At 34.5% G+C, this 20,664-nt stretch overlaps 1 protein-coding gene across 1 annotated transcript; it reads left to right on the top strand.

Moving 5' to 3' along the window:
- Positions 1 to 13,369: 13,369 nt before the first annotated feature.
- LOC126692395 (omega-3 fatty acid desaturase, chloroplastic-like) lies at positions 13,370 to 17,546 on the top strand. The gene is made up of 8 exons (XM_050387988.1): positions 13,370 to 14,355; positions 14,473 to 14,562; positions 14,731 to 14,797; positions 14,899 to 14,991; positions 15,080 to 15,265; positions 15,375 to 15,455; positions 16,760 to 16,897; positions 17,003 to 17,546. The coding sequence occupies exons 1-8, from the start codon at positions 13,832 to 13,834 to the stop codon at positions 17,186 to 17,188; spliced, it is 1,365 nt and encodes a 454-aa protein (XP_050243945.1). The 5' UTR covers positions 13,370 to 13,831; the 3' UTR covers positions 17,189 to 17,546.
- Positions 17,547 to 20,664: the final 3,118 nt, after the last annotated feature.

Raw genomic sequence — 20,664 nt, 5'->3', positions numbered from 1 at the left:
CCCCTTTCTATAGAACCTTTTTTGCTTAGCATCTAAAATGAGAAGGATAGGTCTATGGTCAGAATGAAAGCACTCTAAGTGATGGATACGGGAAGTAGGAAACCGTAAAAACCAATCCACTGTTGCCACCCCACGGTCCAAACGGATCCAAACATTATGGTCTCCTGGTCTTCTATTGCACCATGTAAAAGGGTATCCATTAAATCCAAGATCTTTAAATCCACAATAATCCAATGCATCCTGGAACCCCTGCATCTGTCTTTCAGGCTAATCCAACCATCCCTGTTTTTCTTCAAGTCTAAGTATCTCATTAAAATCACCAAGGCATATCCAAGGTAAACTATGTCTGTGGCTCAAATCTCTAAGTAGATTCCAGGAATGTTCCCGGTTGGCAGTTTCAGGCTCTCCATAGAAACCCGTGAAACGCCAGGTGTCATCCATTCCTTGATCCACCACCTCATCAATGTGATTATCAGAAGAAGTAAGGACTTTCATTGCAAAATCTTCTTTCCACAGCAAAGCCAGCCCCCCTCCCCTATTATGATGTGGAACATCAAAATAATTTTTATACTGCATTTTACGACTTATCTTCTCAATAACATCTGTATCAACTTTGGTCTCCATGAGGAAAACCATTTTGGGATCTTTTTTGCTAACTAAGTCAGCAAGTTCGGCATCTGTCTGTGGGTTCCCAAGCCCACGACAGTTCCAGCTAAGGCAACTCATTGTGACTGGTGGTGTTGGGAACCAGCCACCACCTGATTATTCTCATTTCCCCCCTTACTTACTACACTAACCCTCTTCTTTTTTCTAATAGTCAAGTCCACAGCCTCCAACTCTGGTCGCCTACTCTCTAAGTCTCCATATCTGAACTTGAATCAGATTCCCCAACCTCACGCAATAGTTTTGTCCATTTTTTCTTGGAACTTGTCAAAGGCTGCGTAGCTAACCTATTTGTTATGTCTGCTAGTGGAGTCTGGGTTGCACCAAAAGAGAAAAAACCATTCAACCCCTCACTGTGACCAACTCCCCCCTTATTACACAAAGCAGTTTGCAAGGACATTGTATAAGTTCGCTGACCCGGACCCACCAAATTCTCCATGCTTTTTTTCCAAAACCTCAGACATCTCACCATTAACACTAAAATCATTTCGGTGCAAATTATCATGATGAGAAATAAGCACACCTGATGGTTCGGCTTCTATAAGTACTGCCTCTGACTGAATATGTTCTGTTGCACCTCCCTTGCCAAGGTCTGAACCGTGCACACCTTCATTGTTCAAGTCCTTGGTGGTTGGCTGTTTACGCTCCATTGTCGGACCCTTTTTCCAGCTCGGTTCCCATGAGCACTACCAGATATAACCTCCATTGTTTTCCTAGTGTGACGCACCGGATTAGCACGCAACCAATCCCCATACTGTTGCTCTTCTTTCTTCAATCTACCTTTTCCCCGAAGCCACACGTCGCAGTCGCTCTCACTATGGGTAACCTTCCCACACTAATAACAAAAGTTGGGCAGCCGCTCAAATTTAAGCAAAGCCCACCCAACATGCTTTCCTTCCGACCATAGTTTGCAACACCTCGGAAGAGATTTTTTAATATCAATCACAACCCGAATTCGCAAGAACTCACTTCCCTCACCATCATCCTCTAGGTCAGCCACCTGCACTAAAGCTCCAATAGTGTTACCCACTGCTTCACCCATCGCCTGAGTAAGCCACTAATTTGGGACGTTGTGGAGTTGCACCTAGAAGGTAACAGAATCAAAAGGGAGCAAAGGAGCAGATTCAACATCCATAGTGCGCCGAAAAGCAACTAAGCTTTTGTCGTAGGTCCATGGCTCAAACTCCAGGACTCGTTCTAGGTCCAGTGCATCATCGAATTCAAACAACAAAATATTGCCCCCAATATCCCGAATCTTCATCTCTCCAATGAGTTTCCAAAGCGGTTTGAACGTCTGACTAGCTGTCTCTGCATTAACCACTCGCTTTGTGAAAAACTTTGCTGCTAAACGCACAATGGATACCTCTGTTTTCTGAGGAACATCAGCCCCGTTCTCTTCTTCTTCTGTTAATGAAAACCGTGACCAAAGGTCCTCAATGGATGCCATAGCAATAAGACTGCCAGCCACACCACTCCGTAACAGGGACATCAACACACACCACTCATCGTCCTACCAGGCACAGGGCTTGAAGGGAACAGGAGAACCTCCACGAAGGGAAGGAAAAAATTCTACACTCATCGTTGGGAAAACCTAACTAGAGAAACCCTAGTAGATAAACCCTAGGCGGCATGAGAGAAACTCTTTACTCAATAATAATAAGTTTGTATCTCTCTTTTTGTTTGCAGCAGATGATAGAATACTTTATTAAAACCACAATATTACAAGTTTATTTTTATTCTTTGTTTTTGTTTCTATGATTTTGCTTATGAGTCATAAATGCAATTTTAAATCTATGAAATCAATTATATGAACCTCTATAATATTTCACCTTTATGATTTATCAGGCATCAATTATTATTTGAGTTTGTTTTGTTTGTGGTAGAATATTTTATCAAAGCCACCATCCACACTATTAAAGGTATGTTTCTTCTCTTTGTATTTGTTTTCTATGGTTCTATTTATGAGTCATAAAGTCAATTTTAAATCCATGAAATTCATATATAAGCCTATATACATATTTCACATTCATGATTTGTTCGTCATTAGTTATTATTTGAGTTGGTTTTGTTTGTAGTAGAATGTTTTATCAAGGCCACCATCCATATTATTACAGGTATGTTTCTCTTCTTTGTTATTTTTGAGTGTGTGTGTGTGTGTGTTTTTATTTTTATTTTTTATTTTATGGTTTTGCTTATGAGTCATTAAAAGGTAATTTAAATCCGTGAAATCTACCATATAAACCTCTATATATATTTCACCTTCTTTTATAAATATTTCACTTTCATGATTTGTTTGCATAAATTATTATTTGAGTTAAACTTAAAGGTATGGAGATTTATCCTTCTATCTCTATAATATTCTTCTTTTTTATCCTACAAAAATATATTTAGTTTTTTTCTTCTTCTTTTGTTTGGTTTTGCATTTATGAATTATTTGTACTCATCTTTTTTTTTCCCCCTCATAGGCTTTATCTATTTATTATTTAAGAATTATCAAATTTTGTATTTCCTCCTACAACAAGGGTTTCATCTTTTTTATATATATTATTTCTAGGTTGTATTGGAGTTATGCTTATATGTGCATTATTAGATTAAATTAATTTTCTTGAATAGTAAAATTTTTATGTTACTATATCTCATTTTTATTTTTTTTGTTAGTAATATTAAATGTGTGTGCTACAAAAATATCATTATAAGACAACTGATAAGTTAGAAGAGAATTATGTTAATTTTTTTGGCAAATGAAATACCTTTGGTTAAGTTTCCATGGGTTTTTAATTATTAAATTTAGGAATTTTTTCATATAAATATGTTGCGTTATTGCTTGATACTTTTAAGAACAATAATTTTTATGCAATTTATATAATCTAGATTCAAGTGATTATTGATTTATTATTTCTCAGTAAAATTATACTAATAGTTTATAACTAAAATCGTGCAACGCATGACTATAATACTATATAATAAAAGTTGGGCTTAGATGCGGTGGTTGAGTCAAGTGGTTTCACTAAATTGCAGAATTTTTTTTTAGATTTTAAAAATATATAAAAAAAAATTTCCCTATAATTCTAAGTTGATAAAAATCTTAATTTGATTACTGTAAGGACCAAATTTGAGTCCCAAGCCCAAATGATGAATGAACTTAGGCCCAAAAAGCCTAATACAATGAATTTGTAGAGAGCGGGTTGGAAAACTAGGTTTTAATGAATCAGTCAACAAATAAAGTGGATTCAGATGACAAAAAAATGTAGTTAGAATAGTTTAATCTAAAGAAAATTGTCATCGGCACAGTCCGAAAAGATCAGTTCTTATATATTGATTCTCAAGTTTAATTACAAGTTAAATTCTTGATTGCTATAGTGTTTCTCTCTCTATTTTCCGATCCTCTTTTGGCGCATTCCGCACCGAGGTTCTCACTCAGGCCTTTGGGTCCCGTTTCATTACACGCAGTAAGGTTCCTCGTTCTTTAGATTCCCTACTATCTATGGCCATGCGAGAAGGGGAGACATTGAAAACGTACTCAGACAGATACTGGGAGATGTTCAACGAGATAGACGATGACTTTGACGATGTGGCCATCAGGACTTTCAAGGTTGGCTTATCTGCCGAGCATGGTTTGAGGAAGTCTTTGATTGGGAAACCCACTACCAGTGTATGCCAATTTATGGACCGAATTGATAAGTACAAGAGGGTCGAGGAAGACTAACAACAAGGGAAGGGAAAGGCTAAGGTTGTCCCTTAGGAGAGGAGGGACTTCAGGTCGAGCCGATATAACAATAACAGACCCTGAAGAGATTTTACTGGGCAATTTAGGCCTACGGCTCCTTAGATGGTTAATACAGTGTTCCGAGAACCAGTACATCAAGTCTTGGAGAAGATCAAGAATGAGCTATAAAGTCTTTGATGTGGGAGCAAGTCTAAAAAATTGCTCATGTTGCTTGAAGGAACAAAGCCGTGCGGGTTCTTCGGCCCCAGAGCGGACAAACTGCTTGCGGGTTCGAAAAATCTTCCCCCACAATTACAATCCAAATTCTTCATATAATCCATCTAATCCTTATTTAATCTTAATTTGATTACAATCTAAATTCTTCATCTAATCTTTATTTTTTACGTGTAGTGTATTATAGCAACAACTTTCTTCTTTTTTTAATTAATACACTACACGCTTTAATGCATCTTTAATTGCAAAAATGTTTTTAGATTTTTTAAAAATATATATAATTTTTCTTCTCCTATAATTTTTAGGTTGATAAAAAATTTAATTTGATTACAATCCAAATTCTTCTTCTAATCCATCTAATTCTTATTCAATTTTAATTTGATTGCAATCCAAATTCTTCCTCTAATCCATTTAACAAACAAGTTTAAGTTTAAGTAAGACTCTTATTCTATTTTTCTTATCGACTTATTTGGATAAAGTAACAATAAGTATTGTATCAATTTTTTTATAAAGTAACAATTTTACTTTTAGCCTATTTTAAATGTTAATTGTTGTGTTTTTGTGTGTGGATAAAATATCAAATGATAGCTAATATGTATTAACATAACAAGTTTAAGTTTAAGTAAGACCCTTATTCTATTTGTTCTTCTCGACTTATTTAGATAAAGTAACAATAAGTATTGTATAAATTTTTTTATAAAGTAAAAATTTTACTTTTAGCCTAATTTAAACGTTAATTGTTGTTTTTTTGTGTGTGGATAAAGTATCAAATGATAGCTAATATGTATTAACATTAATGTAAACTTAATTAAAAAAACTAATTTAGGTCAAAACAAAAAATTAGGATAAAGTAACCCAAAAAAGACTAATATATATATATATATATATATATATTAAATAATGACAAATTTTTGCAAAAAAAATAAATGACAAATTCAAATCCAAGTATGTTTGAAGAAAAGCATACAAATTTTATTTCATGATGTAAGGACACGATTCGTAACAACCCATAACAGCGTTGGGTTCGCACGTAAAAAGGCCCAAACAATATCATTTATAGAGCGTGGGTTTGAAAAGCTAAGCCTTGATCACAAGACGGTGGTTTTTTTGTGGTGGGCATACGTAATTAAATCGTGTTCGCCCTAGGAGTTTTTCTCCTGAAGGCGGGCTGGGTGGCTCTGGTTTTTGGCCATTTTTCCCAGCCTTTGCTCTGGATTGCTTACTTTTCCTTTTATACTAGCATGTGTTCCTTATCCTTCGTCCATGTGTAGGATCGACTTTTCCAAGACTGATACTTGTCCCATCAGCCCATATCCAGAGTGGTTGGGGGTAGTTGTAAAAGCTGGAGAGTATGGCTCTGTCAGGTGCAGAGTATTGAATGGCAATAAGGGCAGCTTTCCCTGGTCGTTATACTTTTCAGCGTATCCTTCTCTATTGACCTAGATATTTTATATTTTTTTCCAAGCTGCTCCTATACCGTTTTTGCCCTTCCTTCCAATGAGACCTCAGACATGCCTAGGACTGAATCATCCTCGGCGGTGTCCCAAGACTATTTTGTACTTGTATTATCGGGCCTGGGCTATAACCTTCCTCGGCTCGGGCCTTGGGCCCCAATGAACAAATGGGCTAGGGTCACAAATTATTGGGCCCTACAATAGCCCCTCAAAATCCTGCTGTCCGACCTTTTGGTTGGAGAGGAGGATTTTGGTAATGCTAAGCCTTTATTACGGCTCGTTTAACTCTGTCCTTCATTAATGTTGGTGTCTCTTTATCTACCCAGGAAACATACCGGGCTACGAGACATTCCTCTGAATTCACTCATAATGCGTTCCTGCCGTTTGATTATCCAAAACGCGCCTTTAATGATTTCCCTTTACGAGACCATTTAAATTTGACGGTTATTGATGGTGTAGGGAAGTGGAACGGGTATATTCTTGTTTGCCGATGTTCTTGGAAATATGGATAGATTAAATGCCTCCCATTTTGCTCTTCACATAAGAAGGAAAGCAAGAGGTTACCTCTCTTACACAGAACCCTTTCAATCCTTTTGAAGTCTGAAAATCCTTAGCCTCCCCCAGAGTTTCCCTTACCCGCTCGCTTACACCTTGAATCGTGATAAGTCCAAGATAGGAGTGGGAATGAAGAGACCATACCCTTCCCAGAAATGCTACGTTCTTGCGAAGCTCAAAATGGCTCGGTCAGGACAGGGATGTGAGAGACTCAAGATGCTTCTCATCCTCCTTTCAGTCAAAATCCGAAGCAGGGGCTCATCGCATCAAACTTTTGGTGCGGCTGAGCTGGGATCACCCATTATCAGTACCAGCCGCTCTCTTATGAGCATAGCTAACATGACACCAGCGTGTTAGGAGTTAGGACTGACGCAGGGACAAGGTATCCCTGCTTCTTCCTCTCTTCCTTCACTGGTGCCTCCTTTTGCCTCTCTTTCTTCTTCTTTCCACCACCAGATCCATCCTGGTGCTTTTCCTTCTTTCTCTTCTTCTCCTCTCTCACCAAGAAAGGTCCTCCTCTCAATATGGGTGCCACTGGGGCAGAGCTTGGAAAGACTTGGGAGCAGAGCTTAAAAAGATTTCTGTTTGTTTGCTATTATTATTATTTTTATTTTTTATTTTTTTATTGTTTTTATAACTCATTTTCTATATAGGCTTTGTTTAAGCCCTTCATTGTACACTGTAACACCTCTTTACATTAATAAAGGTCGTCATTTCTTAATTTCGTATATTCTATCTCTTCTTTTGAAATAGTTATGCCGTGAATAGACGTACTATCTTGTAACTTCTTTCTTTTTATTTTTATACTATGAACGATGCTTGGGGCCGAAATCTCAGTTAATAAAAAGATCTTGCTTTGTGCTTATTGGAACTATCTGGCATAATAATGCCGACTTAAATAAATGGCACTTAGGGCAGAAACCTTCACTGAAGAAAAGGTGTTCATAATGAACTTAATAATATTGTTTGGCTCAATAATGCCGACCTGAGAAAGTGATACTTAGGGCTAAAATCCCTTACCAAGATAAAAGATACTATTATGAACTTATGAGAGCTGTTCGACACAATAATGCCAACCTGAACAAACGACGCTTAGGGTCGAAACCCTTGCTAAAGAAAACATATTATTATGAACTTAACAGAGTTGCTTGGCACAATAATGCCGACCTGAGAAAACAATACTTACCCCAAGAATAGCCGAGATGACAACTGAATGCTCGGTGCGGTGTAGGAGGTAATCACCCGAGGACATATAACCCAAAAATGAATAGCCCCTACAGGTTGTCGAGTAATAAGGCGTTTCACCATCTTCCTAATAACTTTCATAGCTTTAACCTCTTCTGGTACTTGATCCGAGGATTGAGCAACTTAAAATTCTTATTAAGTAGTTGACCTTTCCTTAGGTTTGAGTCCGAGGACCATACAATACTTTGGTTCTGTCAAAAACTCAGTTTCTTTTCTAAGTAGTTGGTTTCCCTATAGGTTTGAGTCCGAGGACCATGCAATACCTTGGTTCTGTCCAAAAATTTGATTTTGATAAGTAGTTGGTTTCCCCATAGGTTTGAGTCCGAGGACCATCCATGCAATACCTTGGTTCTGTCCAAAACTTAATTTTGATAAGTAGTTGGTTTCCCCATAGGTTTGAGTCCGAGGACCATGCAATACCTTGGTTCTGTCCAAAACTTGATTTTGATAAGTAGTTGGGGGAATTAACCCCTCGGCTATGGCATGAGACCTTGGTTTTAGGGGAATTAGCTCCTCGGTCAAGCCCCTAGAACCATCCATGCGGCTGACGCTACAAAGCGTAGCCCCTAGTAAAGAAATATAGCCCCTAGTAAAGAAACATAGCCCCTAGTGGAACTTTACGCTAGAACACTACAACCGACTGTTAGAAATGACAAGGGAACTGTCTAGACCTACCGTCTATGCCAACACACAAGCCTTTCCCACAGACGGCGCCAATTGTAAGGACATGATTCGTAACGACCCATAACAGCGTTGGGTTCGCACGTAAAAAGGCCCAAACAATATCATTTATAGAGCGTGGGTTTAAAAGGCTAGGCCTTGGTCACAAGACGGTGGTTTTTTTTGTGGTGGGCATACGTAATTAAATCGTGTTCGCCCTAGAAGTTTTTCTCCTGAAGGCGGGCTAGGTGGCTCTGGTTTTTGGCCATTTTTCCCAGCCTCTGCTCTGGATTGCTTACTTTTCCTTTTATACTAGCATGTGTTCCTTATCCTTCGTCCATGTGTAGGATCGACTTTTCCAAGACTGATACTTGTCCCATCAGCCCATATCCAGAGTGGTTGGGGGTGGTTGTAAAAGCTGGAGAGTATGGCTCTGTCAGGTGCAGAGTATTGAATGGCAATAAGGGCAGCTTTCCCTGGTCGTTATACTTTCCAGCGTATCCTTCTCTATTGACCTAGATATTTTAGATTTTTTTCCAAGCTGCTCCTATACCGTTTTTGCCCTTCCTTCCAGTGAGACCTCGGACATGCCGAGGACTGAATCATCCTCGGCGGTGTCCCAAGACTATTTTGTACTTATATTACCGGGCCTGGACTATAACCTTCCTCAGCTCGGGCCTTGGGCCCCAATGAACAAATGGGCTAGGGCCACAAATTTTTGGGCCCCACACATGATATTGACCAAAAAAAAAAAAAAGAATAAATCATCTTATGCATTCTGAAAACAAACATATTTATTACACTCTTTTTAGAAGTTATTACTTATATATATAAATATATATATATATATATATATATATATATATATATATATATATGCATTTCATAATACCTTAGTTTTACACAATATGAATTTATTATATAACTTAAAGGTAAAATATTTAGTTATTTTTATTATCGATTCTATTATCTAATTTTAAGTAAATTAATAAAAAACTATTTACATATGAATTTTGATTAAGTCGTGCATCACACGGGCATAATACTACTATATATATTTATATTTTGTGGCGTTTGACTAGTAAGGGAATGAAGCATGGAAAAATGTTGTGACAGCATCTCACTTTTTATGAGTATCACAATTTAATAAAAATAAAAATAAAAATAAAGTTGAAATATAACATTTTTATAATAATTTTACAATAAAGCTTAAGCATTAAGTAGTTAATATTGGGTTAAAAAGTAATATAAGTGATGAATTCAAATTAAAATCATAAATAATTTATCACCTAAGCTTTATTGTAAAAAGGTTGTGAAAATATTGTTTGTTGTAGCACTATTTTAAAATAAAATATATTAAAGTTCTTGTGTTTGAGAGTAATACATACAACATTTTCATAATAATTTTACAATAAAACTTAGGTATTAAGCGGTTAATGTTAAGTTAAAATTTAAAAAGTAATATCATTGATGTACTCAATGAAAACTAGCAACAATTTACCACCTAGATTTTATTGTAAAATTGTTGTAAAAATATTATATGTTGTATCACTATTTTAAAATAAAAACATACTAAGGATGTGCTTGGATATCGTTTATTTTGTTGAAATTGAAAACTTATTACTAAAGCTGTTGTAAAAATATTATATGTTGTATCACTATTTAAAAATAAAAATATATTAAAGGTGTGTTTGGATACAACTTATTTTATTGAAATTGAAAATTTATTAATAAAAGTACTGAGATAAAAGTAAAGTTAGTTGAAATAATACATGGGAGTCATGGATAGTACCAAAAAGTATATAAACAGTAACATGAGACCCACCAAATTTTCAACAAAACACAAAAATCATTTCTTCAAAACGCAATTCAAACGCATGCTAAAGTTGATTCTTTGTGTGTTCGAGGGCAATACGTTTCTTGTAGATTATTTTTAATATTTTATATTATTCTTTTTGTTTGAGCCTTTGAGGCGAGGGTATAATAAGTTTCATATAGATTACTTTTAATATTTTATTATATGGAGTTTCTTATTTGAGTTTTTGACGGCAACAACAGGTTTCCATTAGAAAATTTTATGACTTATCTTTTATGGATTTTACTAATGTGTGGCAGAGTTCACACAATAGTAAATCAATTTTGAAAAAAATTTATCGAAATATCGTAATGTTTTTCTAATATTTACGCACGTACGTGAACTATACATGTATCTTACGTGTATTTATTAACTAGTATTTCTGCGTAGTACTGTACTAGCCTACTAGAGTTGACTACCTTATATTCGAATTTGGATTGATAGACGCAGTCTCCCTTTAGCTTGGTACCAAACATGACATATAACAACATCAATGGGGGATACAAATAATAATTAAAAAGATTTCTTGTTACAAACAATCATGACTTTGGAGATCAATTCCTTACTATCTATACCACAAACACAAGTAAAAATATTACCAAAAGAATTTTAACTTTTTTTTTTTTTTTTCCATTTTTAAAAAATAAATATTCTCAATTCCTATTTAAGATACAAGCTTTAGGAAAATGTTAATGGTATTATAAATTATGGTACAACATATTTATGAGTTATGCATAAAGATAGTGATGTGTCACCACTCACCAGTCACCAAAAAAAAAAAAAAAAAAAAAAAATTCAAACATTTATTTATTAGATAGTTTTTTTTTTTGGAGAAAGTATTTATTAGATAGTTGAAACTCATTAATTATATTCATTGTTATATTAGTTTGTAAACTTTATATAGTAATGTTTATAAGCGTCATATTGACGGGTGGCAATTGTTAATAAATTATTTTAAAAAAGTTTTAATATAAATTCCATGAGAAATATAAAAAACTGTCAAATAAATTAATTATTATTATTTTTTTATAAAAAGCTTTTAAAAATATTTTCTATATGGAAAAGAAATTTCGTATGAATCAAGTTTCAAGTGATGAAAAGAATTCTTCTGAAGAAGCCCTCAACCCCCCATATGTGACTTATTCTTGGATCTTTTGTTTTAGAATGATTCCTGGATCTTTTGAATATTCAAAAACAAAAGTTAAACCTTTTCCACGCGTGGGTCATGATCAATAGTATTAACCAATAACCGGTATATTGCCATCATTTCACCAAAGACCCCCAATCGTCAAGTCGATTTCTGAAACAGATGTCCCAGCAGTATGATTAGACTAATCATAAGTCTCAAGAAACTTATTTAAAAATGAGCTAAAAAAACCATAGTATATAAAATATATGTAGCATGAAATACTCATGGGCAGCTTTTGTTTTGCAGTTTCCACTTCTCCGTCCAACATGTGGAAAATAATAGTAAATACTATGTGTCACGTGTGACTCATGACTGACATTAATTCGGCCTTAAATCTCCTAACGCGTAGCTTAATAAAAGGGAAATAATTGGAGCACACAAAGATTGAGTAATGTTGAGAGATAATATATTTCATAATTTTTTTTAATAATTATTAAAAGGGTTCTATCATCTATATGCTTTTTTTTTTTTGAAAAATAATTACAACATTCTGCTAACCCCACAGCTCGAACCCTTATTTTGTATATGGGGAGGTGTCAATTCAGCTACAAGGCCTTTGGCATCATCTATATGCTTTTTAGAATAATTGTTAATAAATCATTTTATAAAATTTTTGACACAATTTTTATGGGAAGTATAAGAAGTCATCGAAAATATTAATTGTTTTTTTTTTCCCTATAAAAAAGTTTCTAAAAATATATCCTAAATCAATGCTGCATTGGCACATCATTAACTTTCCCTAATTAAAATGATTTGATGTAATTAAAGCAACTTCGCTTTTTATATAGATAGATTTTATTATTGTTATTTTTTTAAGCATTAATGACAACAAACCATACTAATTGTTGTAAAAAAATCATAAAAATTATTTAAAAATGTTACTGCAATTTATTTGTTCTCTATTTCATCTTAGGTTGTTTCAAAATATTGTCCCGTTTTTAAAATTAAAAGCCATTAATTTACTAATGTCCCCTATTATGCCTCTACTTTATTTCTAAAACTATTTTAGATTTAGTATTTCAATTTTTTAATAAATTTATTTTAGATTAATTTTGAATATTTTTACATTTTTATACAGCAGACAAGATAATAAATGACGTTCTTTTAAAAAACAAGACAAACAAATTGGGATAGATATATTAACTTTATTATCTTTTTATTTTATTTTATAATTATTGATATGAGAAGTTTGTAAAGTAATATCATTATAAGATAAGTTAATCACGGCCACACAACTTTTATTAACATTTTTTTTTATACAAGATAGAATTCTACTTTAATCTAATCTAAGTGTATATGTGTGTAAAACTCCCTTCTAGACTTGAACCCCGACCCTTACCTCCCATACTTCACAAACACTTATACCTATTAACATTTATTGAACATTAAGTACAACAAACCATATTAATTGCTATAGAAAAAAATTAAAATTTAGTAAAAAAAAAATGTTATATCTCTAGATTTATTAACTTTACGAATTCTAAAAAAAAAAAAACAAATCAATTTAATCATTTAAAAAATACAATTATTGTCAAAAATGGTATTGTCAAAAGTTTTTTTTTTTTTAATTTTTTTTTTCAAGAATTTTTTTTGATAAGATTTTTTTAAGGATTAGAAAAAAAATAAATGTTTATGTTGTCAAATCCTACCATTCACCGTCCTAGAATCCAGGTCAAAGCAGGAGTACAACAAAGTGGAATGAGCAAATTCCTAGGAACCACACAGCAAAAAGCGAGAAAAACACGGTTACAAGCAGTGGGAGAAGTATTATATATATGATATATAATTTACCACATAGCTTAGCTACAAAAAACACCAAACTTTAAGCACTTTGCCCTTGTTGGCTTGTCTCACCACCTCCCATTCCAAGGTTTTGAATCAAAAACCCTTAAAAGCCCTTCACCAATTAGTGCTATTCTCTCTTTTTTTTGTGCACCAAATAACTGAAACAGATCCATATTATTTAACAGAAAAGAGAGATTTACTGAGAAACCCCGGGAAAAAACTTGAGGACCTTGTTGAAACTCGAAAGAGAAGCACAGACCTAGTGTTTCTCTTATTTTTCTCTCTGAGAAAAATATATTAATACTTTATTAAGTACTGTCAATTTGTTATAGATATTTTTTGCGGGTCAGACTTTTTCTCTTTTTAGTTTTTGCTCCACAAATTGATTCTTTATCACTGTACTCTCTAACTTTTTCTCTGTCTCTTACTTGAGAGAGAGGGATCCAAAGCAGAAACTGTGTGTGTTAGCTTCATCTGGGTCATCAATGGCGAGCTGGGTCTTATCAGAATGTGGCTTAAAGCCTCTTCCTCAAGTTTTTCATGGACCCGGAGCCAGACCCACCTCATACAAGCCCTCAAAGATTAGATTTTTACATTCAAACAAAGCTGGTACAGATCTCAAATTTGCTTCTCCAACTGGGTGTTTAAGAGACAGGAACTGGGGTCTAAAAGTGAGTGTTCCATTAAGGGTTCCTTCCATTGAAGGAGAGGAAGAGAGCCAACAGAGAATTAACGGTGTAAATGGGTTCAATGGAGAAGAAAAAGAAGAACTTAAATTCAATCCTGGGTCACCACCACCATTCAAATTGGCTGATATTAGAGCCGCCATTCCAAAGCATTGTTGGGTTAAGAACCCTTGGAGGTCTATGAGCTATGTTGTCAGGGATGTTGCTGTGGTTTTTGGATTGGCTGCGGCGGCTGCTTATGTCAACAATTGGTTTGTTTGGCCTCTATATTGGGCTGCTCAGGGAACCATGTTTTGGGCTCTCTTTGTTCTTGGCCATGACTGGTAATTTACAACCAAGCCCTTTTGATTTTTTTATACCTTCTCTGCTATTTTTAGTTGTTAATTTGAATGCCAATTTGTATGTTGTAATGTAATTGGTCTTCGGTCTTGCTTCTGCAGTGGTCATGGAAGTTTTTCAAACAATCCTAAGTTAAACAGTGTGGTGGGGCATATTCTACATTCTTCAATTCTTGTACCGTATCATGGATGGTATGCTCCTGATAAAAAATTCTTCTATGGTTTATACACAATCCAATGCGTTTTGGCCTTTAATATTTGTTTCATTGCATTTGTTTTCTTTGGTAATCTACATAATTCTAAATTTGAGATTTGGAGCTGTTTATGGCCTAATGTATTAATTGTTGGATTAATTTTTAGGAGAATTAGCCATAGGACTCATCATCAAAATCATGGGCATGTTGAGAATGACGAATCATGGCATCCGGTTTGTAAATTTCCTCTGTTTATGGCTTCTCTGTTTGTTTGTTTTAAACAAATTTGATCAATTTTCAAACTAAAATTTAACAATTTTACATGTTATTGCAGTTGTCTGAAAGAATTTACAAGAGTTTGGACGTGGCTACGAAGACTTTGCGATTCACTGTGCCTTTTCCAATGCTTGCATACCCCTTCTACCTTGTAAGTGTGTGGGTGACTTGGTTGGTTAGGTTTGAACGTAGAGTCTTAGAAATTACTTGTAAAATTTTGATAAATCTTTTACTTGCAGTGGAGTAGAAGTCCTGGGAAGACCGGTTCACATTTTGACCCAAGCAGTGACTTGTTTGTTCCCAGTGAGAGGAAAGATGTGATCACTTCCACTGTATGTTGGACGGCAATGGCTGCCCTCCTTGTGGGGTTAGGCTTTGTAATGGGTCCTATGCAATTACTTAAGCTCTATGGCGTTCCCTATTGGGTAAATCCTGTTTCTTCAATATTCATATTGGTCTATGCTATGGAAATAGAGAATGAGTTTTTCTTCTCCAATGGTTGAGTGTTAAAACCTGACTTTGCTTCATTCTTAGGTTTTTGTTATGTGGCTGGACTTAGTCACTTACCTGCATCATCATGGTCATGAAGAAAAATTACCATGGTATCGTGGAAAGGTATGGTTTTTAAAGTTGTATGTCACTTCATTTGTGTCCATTTGTTTTCTTCCTATATTGAAGTATGGAAATATGAAAAGATAAGATAGAGATATGCCTAGAGTTTTTGCAAGGTCAATGTTAGTCCGCATAGATAATTCTTTGTTTAAATTGCATATTTGATCCTCAACCTTTGACATTGTTTCCAAAATCATACATTCAAATTTGTTTCAAGAATGTCCTTATCGTCATCTAATGAATGAAAAATGCTGGCTTAGGAAATGGAATTCATGCCTTGTCCTCCATGTTATCAAAGTAACCTTGGTTTCATGAGTTCCCTTTGTTAAGTATGCACTTTCCATATACTAGATGACTGTCACAATAAGGACCTTTTTGAAACATTTTTAAGTATGAGGAAAATTTTGAAAAAATAGTCTAAGTTATGCAATTTAACCTAATTCTTAAGACATAATAGCAAAGAAAAAAGAGATGCCAAGGATATATATATATATATATACACACACAGGGCCGGCTTAATGCATTTGGGGATCTAAGGCGAAAACTGAAATTGAAGTCTTTTATATATTTAAATATGACTTAAAAAATAAAATATTATTTTAATTATATTATCTTGTTTTAGATGCAAAATTATTACTAATTAACATGAACCAAGTAGAATTTCTTTATTAGAAAGTATTTAGTCACTAAAAATTTGACAAAACTTTTCATATCTATTGACGTTGTAGATTGATAGTAGTAAGTAAAAGAGTGATGTTAATGGTAGACCTAGGTGAGAACTAGTTAAAGGTTGTCAACTCAATTATTGTGAAAAATATTGTAAATTTTTTATGTATTGCTCTCTTTTTTATTTTTTGAAAAGTGCTACATACACAATATTTTTCACAACAAATCTTAGGTGTTAAGTTGTTATTGGTTCTAATTTGTACTCCCAACTGAAAATTTTTTTTGCTATCACTTACAGCCAGTAATAACTTGCTACTTAGGATTTACTGTAAAAATGTTGTGAAATATATTGTGGACATATCGTTTTCCCTCTCTCTTTTTTCTTGTTTTTCATTTGATAAAAAAATATTATTTTATTTGTTGGGTAATATTTGGGCTTAATTAATTAAAGAAATAATTATATTGGTTAAAATTTGGGGGCCTTTTTTCTACTTGGGCCTTAGGCAACCGCATCGATTACATATATAGTAGAGCTGGCACTGTATATATATATATATATAATTTTTTTTTTTTGGTTTGAAGTTTGTGGTATGGCATTTTTCCTTTTAGATGTTAAAGTTTCCTCCTTTATGTTGGAACAGGAATGGAGTTATCTTAGGGGTGGTCTTACAACTCTTGATCGGGACTATGGACTGATTAATAATATCCACCATGATATTGGAACCCATGTCATACACCATCTTTTTCCTCAAATACCTCACTACCACTTAATTGAAGCAGTAAGTATCTCTTTTGTGTGATAGAACTAATTTGTCATTTCACAGTTGTGGAAAAACATTAAGACCTGCAAAATTTTGATGCTCTTGTTGTTGTTCCACCTGTAGACTGAGGCAGCCAAGCCAGTTCTTGGCAAATATTACCGGGAGCCAAAGAAATCAGGGCCTCTTCCTTTTCACCTAATTGGAAATTTGATAAGAAGCTTGAAACAAGACCATTATGTTAGTGACACTGGGGATGTTGTGTACTATCAAACTGACTCTGAGCTGGATGCATCATCTAAGTTGAATTAAAAGCTTCAAATTGCATTCTTTCATTACAACAAGAAGAAAGGTTCTCGAGATTTTACCTTGGATTGCCTTTCTTAATTAAATTTGATGTTCAAGCTTGTGATCCAATGTGGCATAACAACGAATTTGTTATGCCAAGAGAGAACTAATGCCTGACAAATATGATTAGAGCTACTTCTTTTAGAACATAAGTTAAATATATATGCATATGGCATTCTTAACATTATTGCTGTAATTGGGAGGAAGATGCATATTTATTCTTCTTGGAGAGAATAATCTCTTCAGCAATAATGTAGTGTAATATTAAAAATTTCAGAATTGATGATAAGAAGAAAAAGAAGAAAAATAATTTATTCTAAAAGTTTTGAATTGGGTTGGCAAAGTGAAAGGCTATTGTTCCATTTGAGATACTGAGTACTGACTCGCATATTATTGTTGCTTTGTTTGGTTGTTTGTTTGTTTTATGGTTGGATTTAATCAGCTTATCTAAGGTTCAATCAAGGACTTGTACTTAAAAGTTTTCTCATTCTGTGATTAAGGAAGGATACAATAAATTACACATCTCACTCAACTTTTTTGGAGCACGCCTAAATGATGATTTTTCTTTGGTACTACACCTAACTGAATGATTGATTCTGAATGAAAAATCATTGTCAAAATTTTCAATTAAACCATGATAACCATCCAATTTCCACTTACTGATAAGTTGCCGTCAGTCATCTTAATTCACAAATCTTGGTTTTAGGAGCTAGCTAGCTCCCTATAAGGGCTGTCAATTTCTTTTCTAATGAAGCAATCGTTCATTTGTGTCCTATCCTACATGGAAAATTCAAAGACAGGGACCTGTGGTTTTGAGTAAGGCCAACCATGTGTCTATCAACACCATTGGCATGTGAGATATGTCGCTTATGAGATGGTGGTCCTTACCAGCAAGTAACAAAACGACGAAGAAATTGACTCCGTCCATATGGTATCCATTCACCTAGTATCAAGTTAAAGTTCATTACTTGTATGCATTTGTTGTTTGTGTCAGTGAAAAACTGCTATACATGCATTGAGTAACTGCAATTGGGTCAAGAATGTATGGTTCTGAGTGCTCCCATCCTCCCTCTTGGGCAAATTTTCTTTCATCAGGACATTTCTAACTGGTGCCACCTAAATCTAGACTCTCAACTGAGCCCTGGTGACTATTATTTTCCTTTCTAACATTGTGAATATGGCTAGTAGGGAACAAGCAAATTTTCCAACTGATTTCGATACCAACACAACAAATTATTCATAGGAGTTGTCAGCATGCACTAGAATACTTTTCACATTGCTTATCAGCAGGCACCAACATCAGGTCTCAGCACACTCATAGCCATTGCTTGGTAATCTCACCCTTTAGAAAAGTGAAACTGAATACGGATAAGAGACCCAAAGGCCATTAATTCTAGTCAGCAAGGTGGAGAAGGACTAATCCGTGACCACGTAAAAATCTGTTTGGGATGTTTCACGCTTAAGCTAGGCCATTCAACTAGTATCATTACTGAGCTATGGACAACAAGAGAATGATTGGCTCTCACTTGGGATAGGGTATATAGAATTATTCTAAAGGTGGACTTTCTATTGGTCCATTAATTATTACATTATCAGCTAACAACCCATGTTGGGCTTCTGTACTTGTTTTTGATAGCAAGAACTTGTTCGATCTCAAGAACTTGTTCGATAGAGATCGGCGAGTAGAAATTTGGCACATCTATTGGGATATGGGAAGTAAATTCTTGTGCAGACTAGCTAATGGCTAAGGGAGGTGAACAACAAGATTTTTTTAAAATATTTGATGAGCCTCCTCTTGTACGAGGAAATTTTTGTTACATGCTAGTTATTGTACACTTTGTACACACTTCCTTTAAAATCGTGTTTTGAAAATATGATTTTAGTTAAAATAGTGAAATGATAAAATCTTGTTTTCTCACAATTTTAACTGAAATTGTGTTTTTAAAATATAATTTCATTCCATGTGGTAATGTGTACATAGTGAGTATACAATAATAAGTGTGTGATAATCATTATTTATTTGTTATCTCTGAAGTTTTAAAATTAATTATATATATAATTGCAAGAACCTACTCGATAGAGATTAGTGGGTAGAAATATGGCACATCTATATATTGGGAAGCTAACTCTTGTGTGGACTAGTTGACGACTAAGGGAGGTGAACAACAAGAATCATTTTAAATATATGATGACCCTTTGTCTTTTATTGTATAATATATTTTGAAATGAGAGTCTAGTTTAGCTCATTGTTATTTGACCTGACATCTCCTACGTGTGAGCCTAAACTCTCTCTTAACATGTGAGATTTTTAACATTTTAAATGGGATGTAGAATGGAGACAAAGATTGAATTTAGGTTCTCATGCTTCGATATTATGATAAATTATCAATTGTTCCAAAGGCTTAAATTATTAAGAAATGATAAATTTAATCCTATAAGATAATTCTAACAAGTTCCTAGCTACACCACGTTCGTCTCATTATGCTATTGTTTTCAAAATCCTTTGTTATTTGAGGTAGAATGGCAAGAGATCCCATGAACTTCCATTCCAACACAAGTTTTTAGTTTTCTTCTTAGTAAATCCCTCATTTTTTCTTGGAAAAATAAGAAGTATATTGTAGTTGCTCGCTCCAATTTTGAGGCTGAATATCACACTTGTAAACACCATGGTCGAGCTCCTCTAGCTGCATTTGCTCCTCCAAGTATATTGAATTTGCCCACAATATTGTATTTCATAAGCGTATTAAGCATATTGAAATTGATTGTAACTTCGTTTGTCATCATTTACTTCAAAGTATCTTGTAGCTATGTTTTGTCTTCTCACAGGATTAGTTAGTTGATGATATCTTCATCAAGCCTCCTCCACCAGGCCGCTTACATGAAGACAAGCCCATTGTATTTGTATAGTTGTATTCCGCTCCTATTGTTTGTACAATACTCATATATCTCCCTTCATAGAGCACTGATAAAGGTTTTACACACAATTCTCCATACGTACACACTTCACTCATATTTCCTCACTTATCTCATGTTTGAGGCGCACCAGTGTAGAATCTGTAGATTAGAGCTTGGAAAAACGTGTTTTCATTACTGAGTCAAAGCCCATATCAGTTTAAATATTGGATTCAGCCGACATTTTGAGTCCAATCAAGAAATGACCCACCAACTTAAATCCGAATCCATGCCAGAGAGAGAGAGACACAGAGAGCCTGACCCAAAATCTGAAAGTCAATCCAGTCGGTGGCTTGGAATTCGTACAGCGTGTAAGAGCAAAGACCACAGTGGTTCAGACTTTGATAAATATGGAGAGTACCAAAAGAAAGAAAAGTCAGCATCTTCGGCTGAAACCTGAAACACGATTTACACTCGGATTAGATAGATAGATGGTACCAAATCAAGTTACTATTTCGAATCAAGTTATTATTTCGCCGAGTAACGTT

The sequence above is a fragment of the Quercus robur genome, chromosome 7 (assembly GCF_932294415.1).
Source record: "Quercus robur chromosome 7, dhQueRobu3.1, whole genome shotgun sequence".
In the NCBI taxonomy this organism is placed as follows: domain Eukaryota; kingdom Viridiplantae; phylum Streptophyta; class Magnoliopsida; order Fagales; family Fagaceae; genus Quercus; species Quercus robur.
This window is presented reverse-complemented; position numbering and strand designations above follow the sequence as displayed.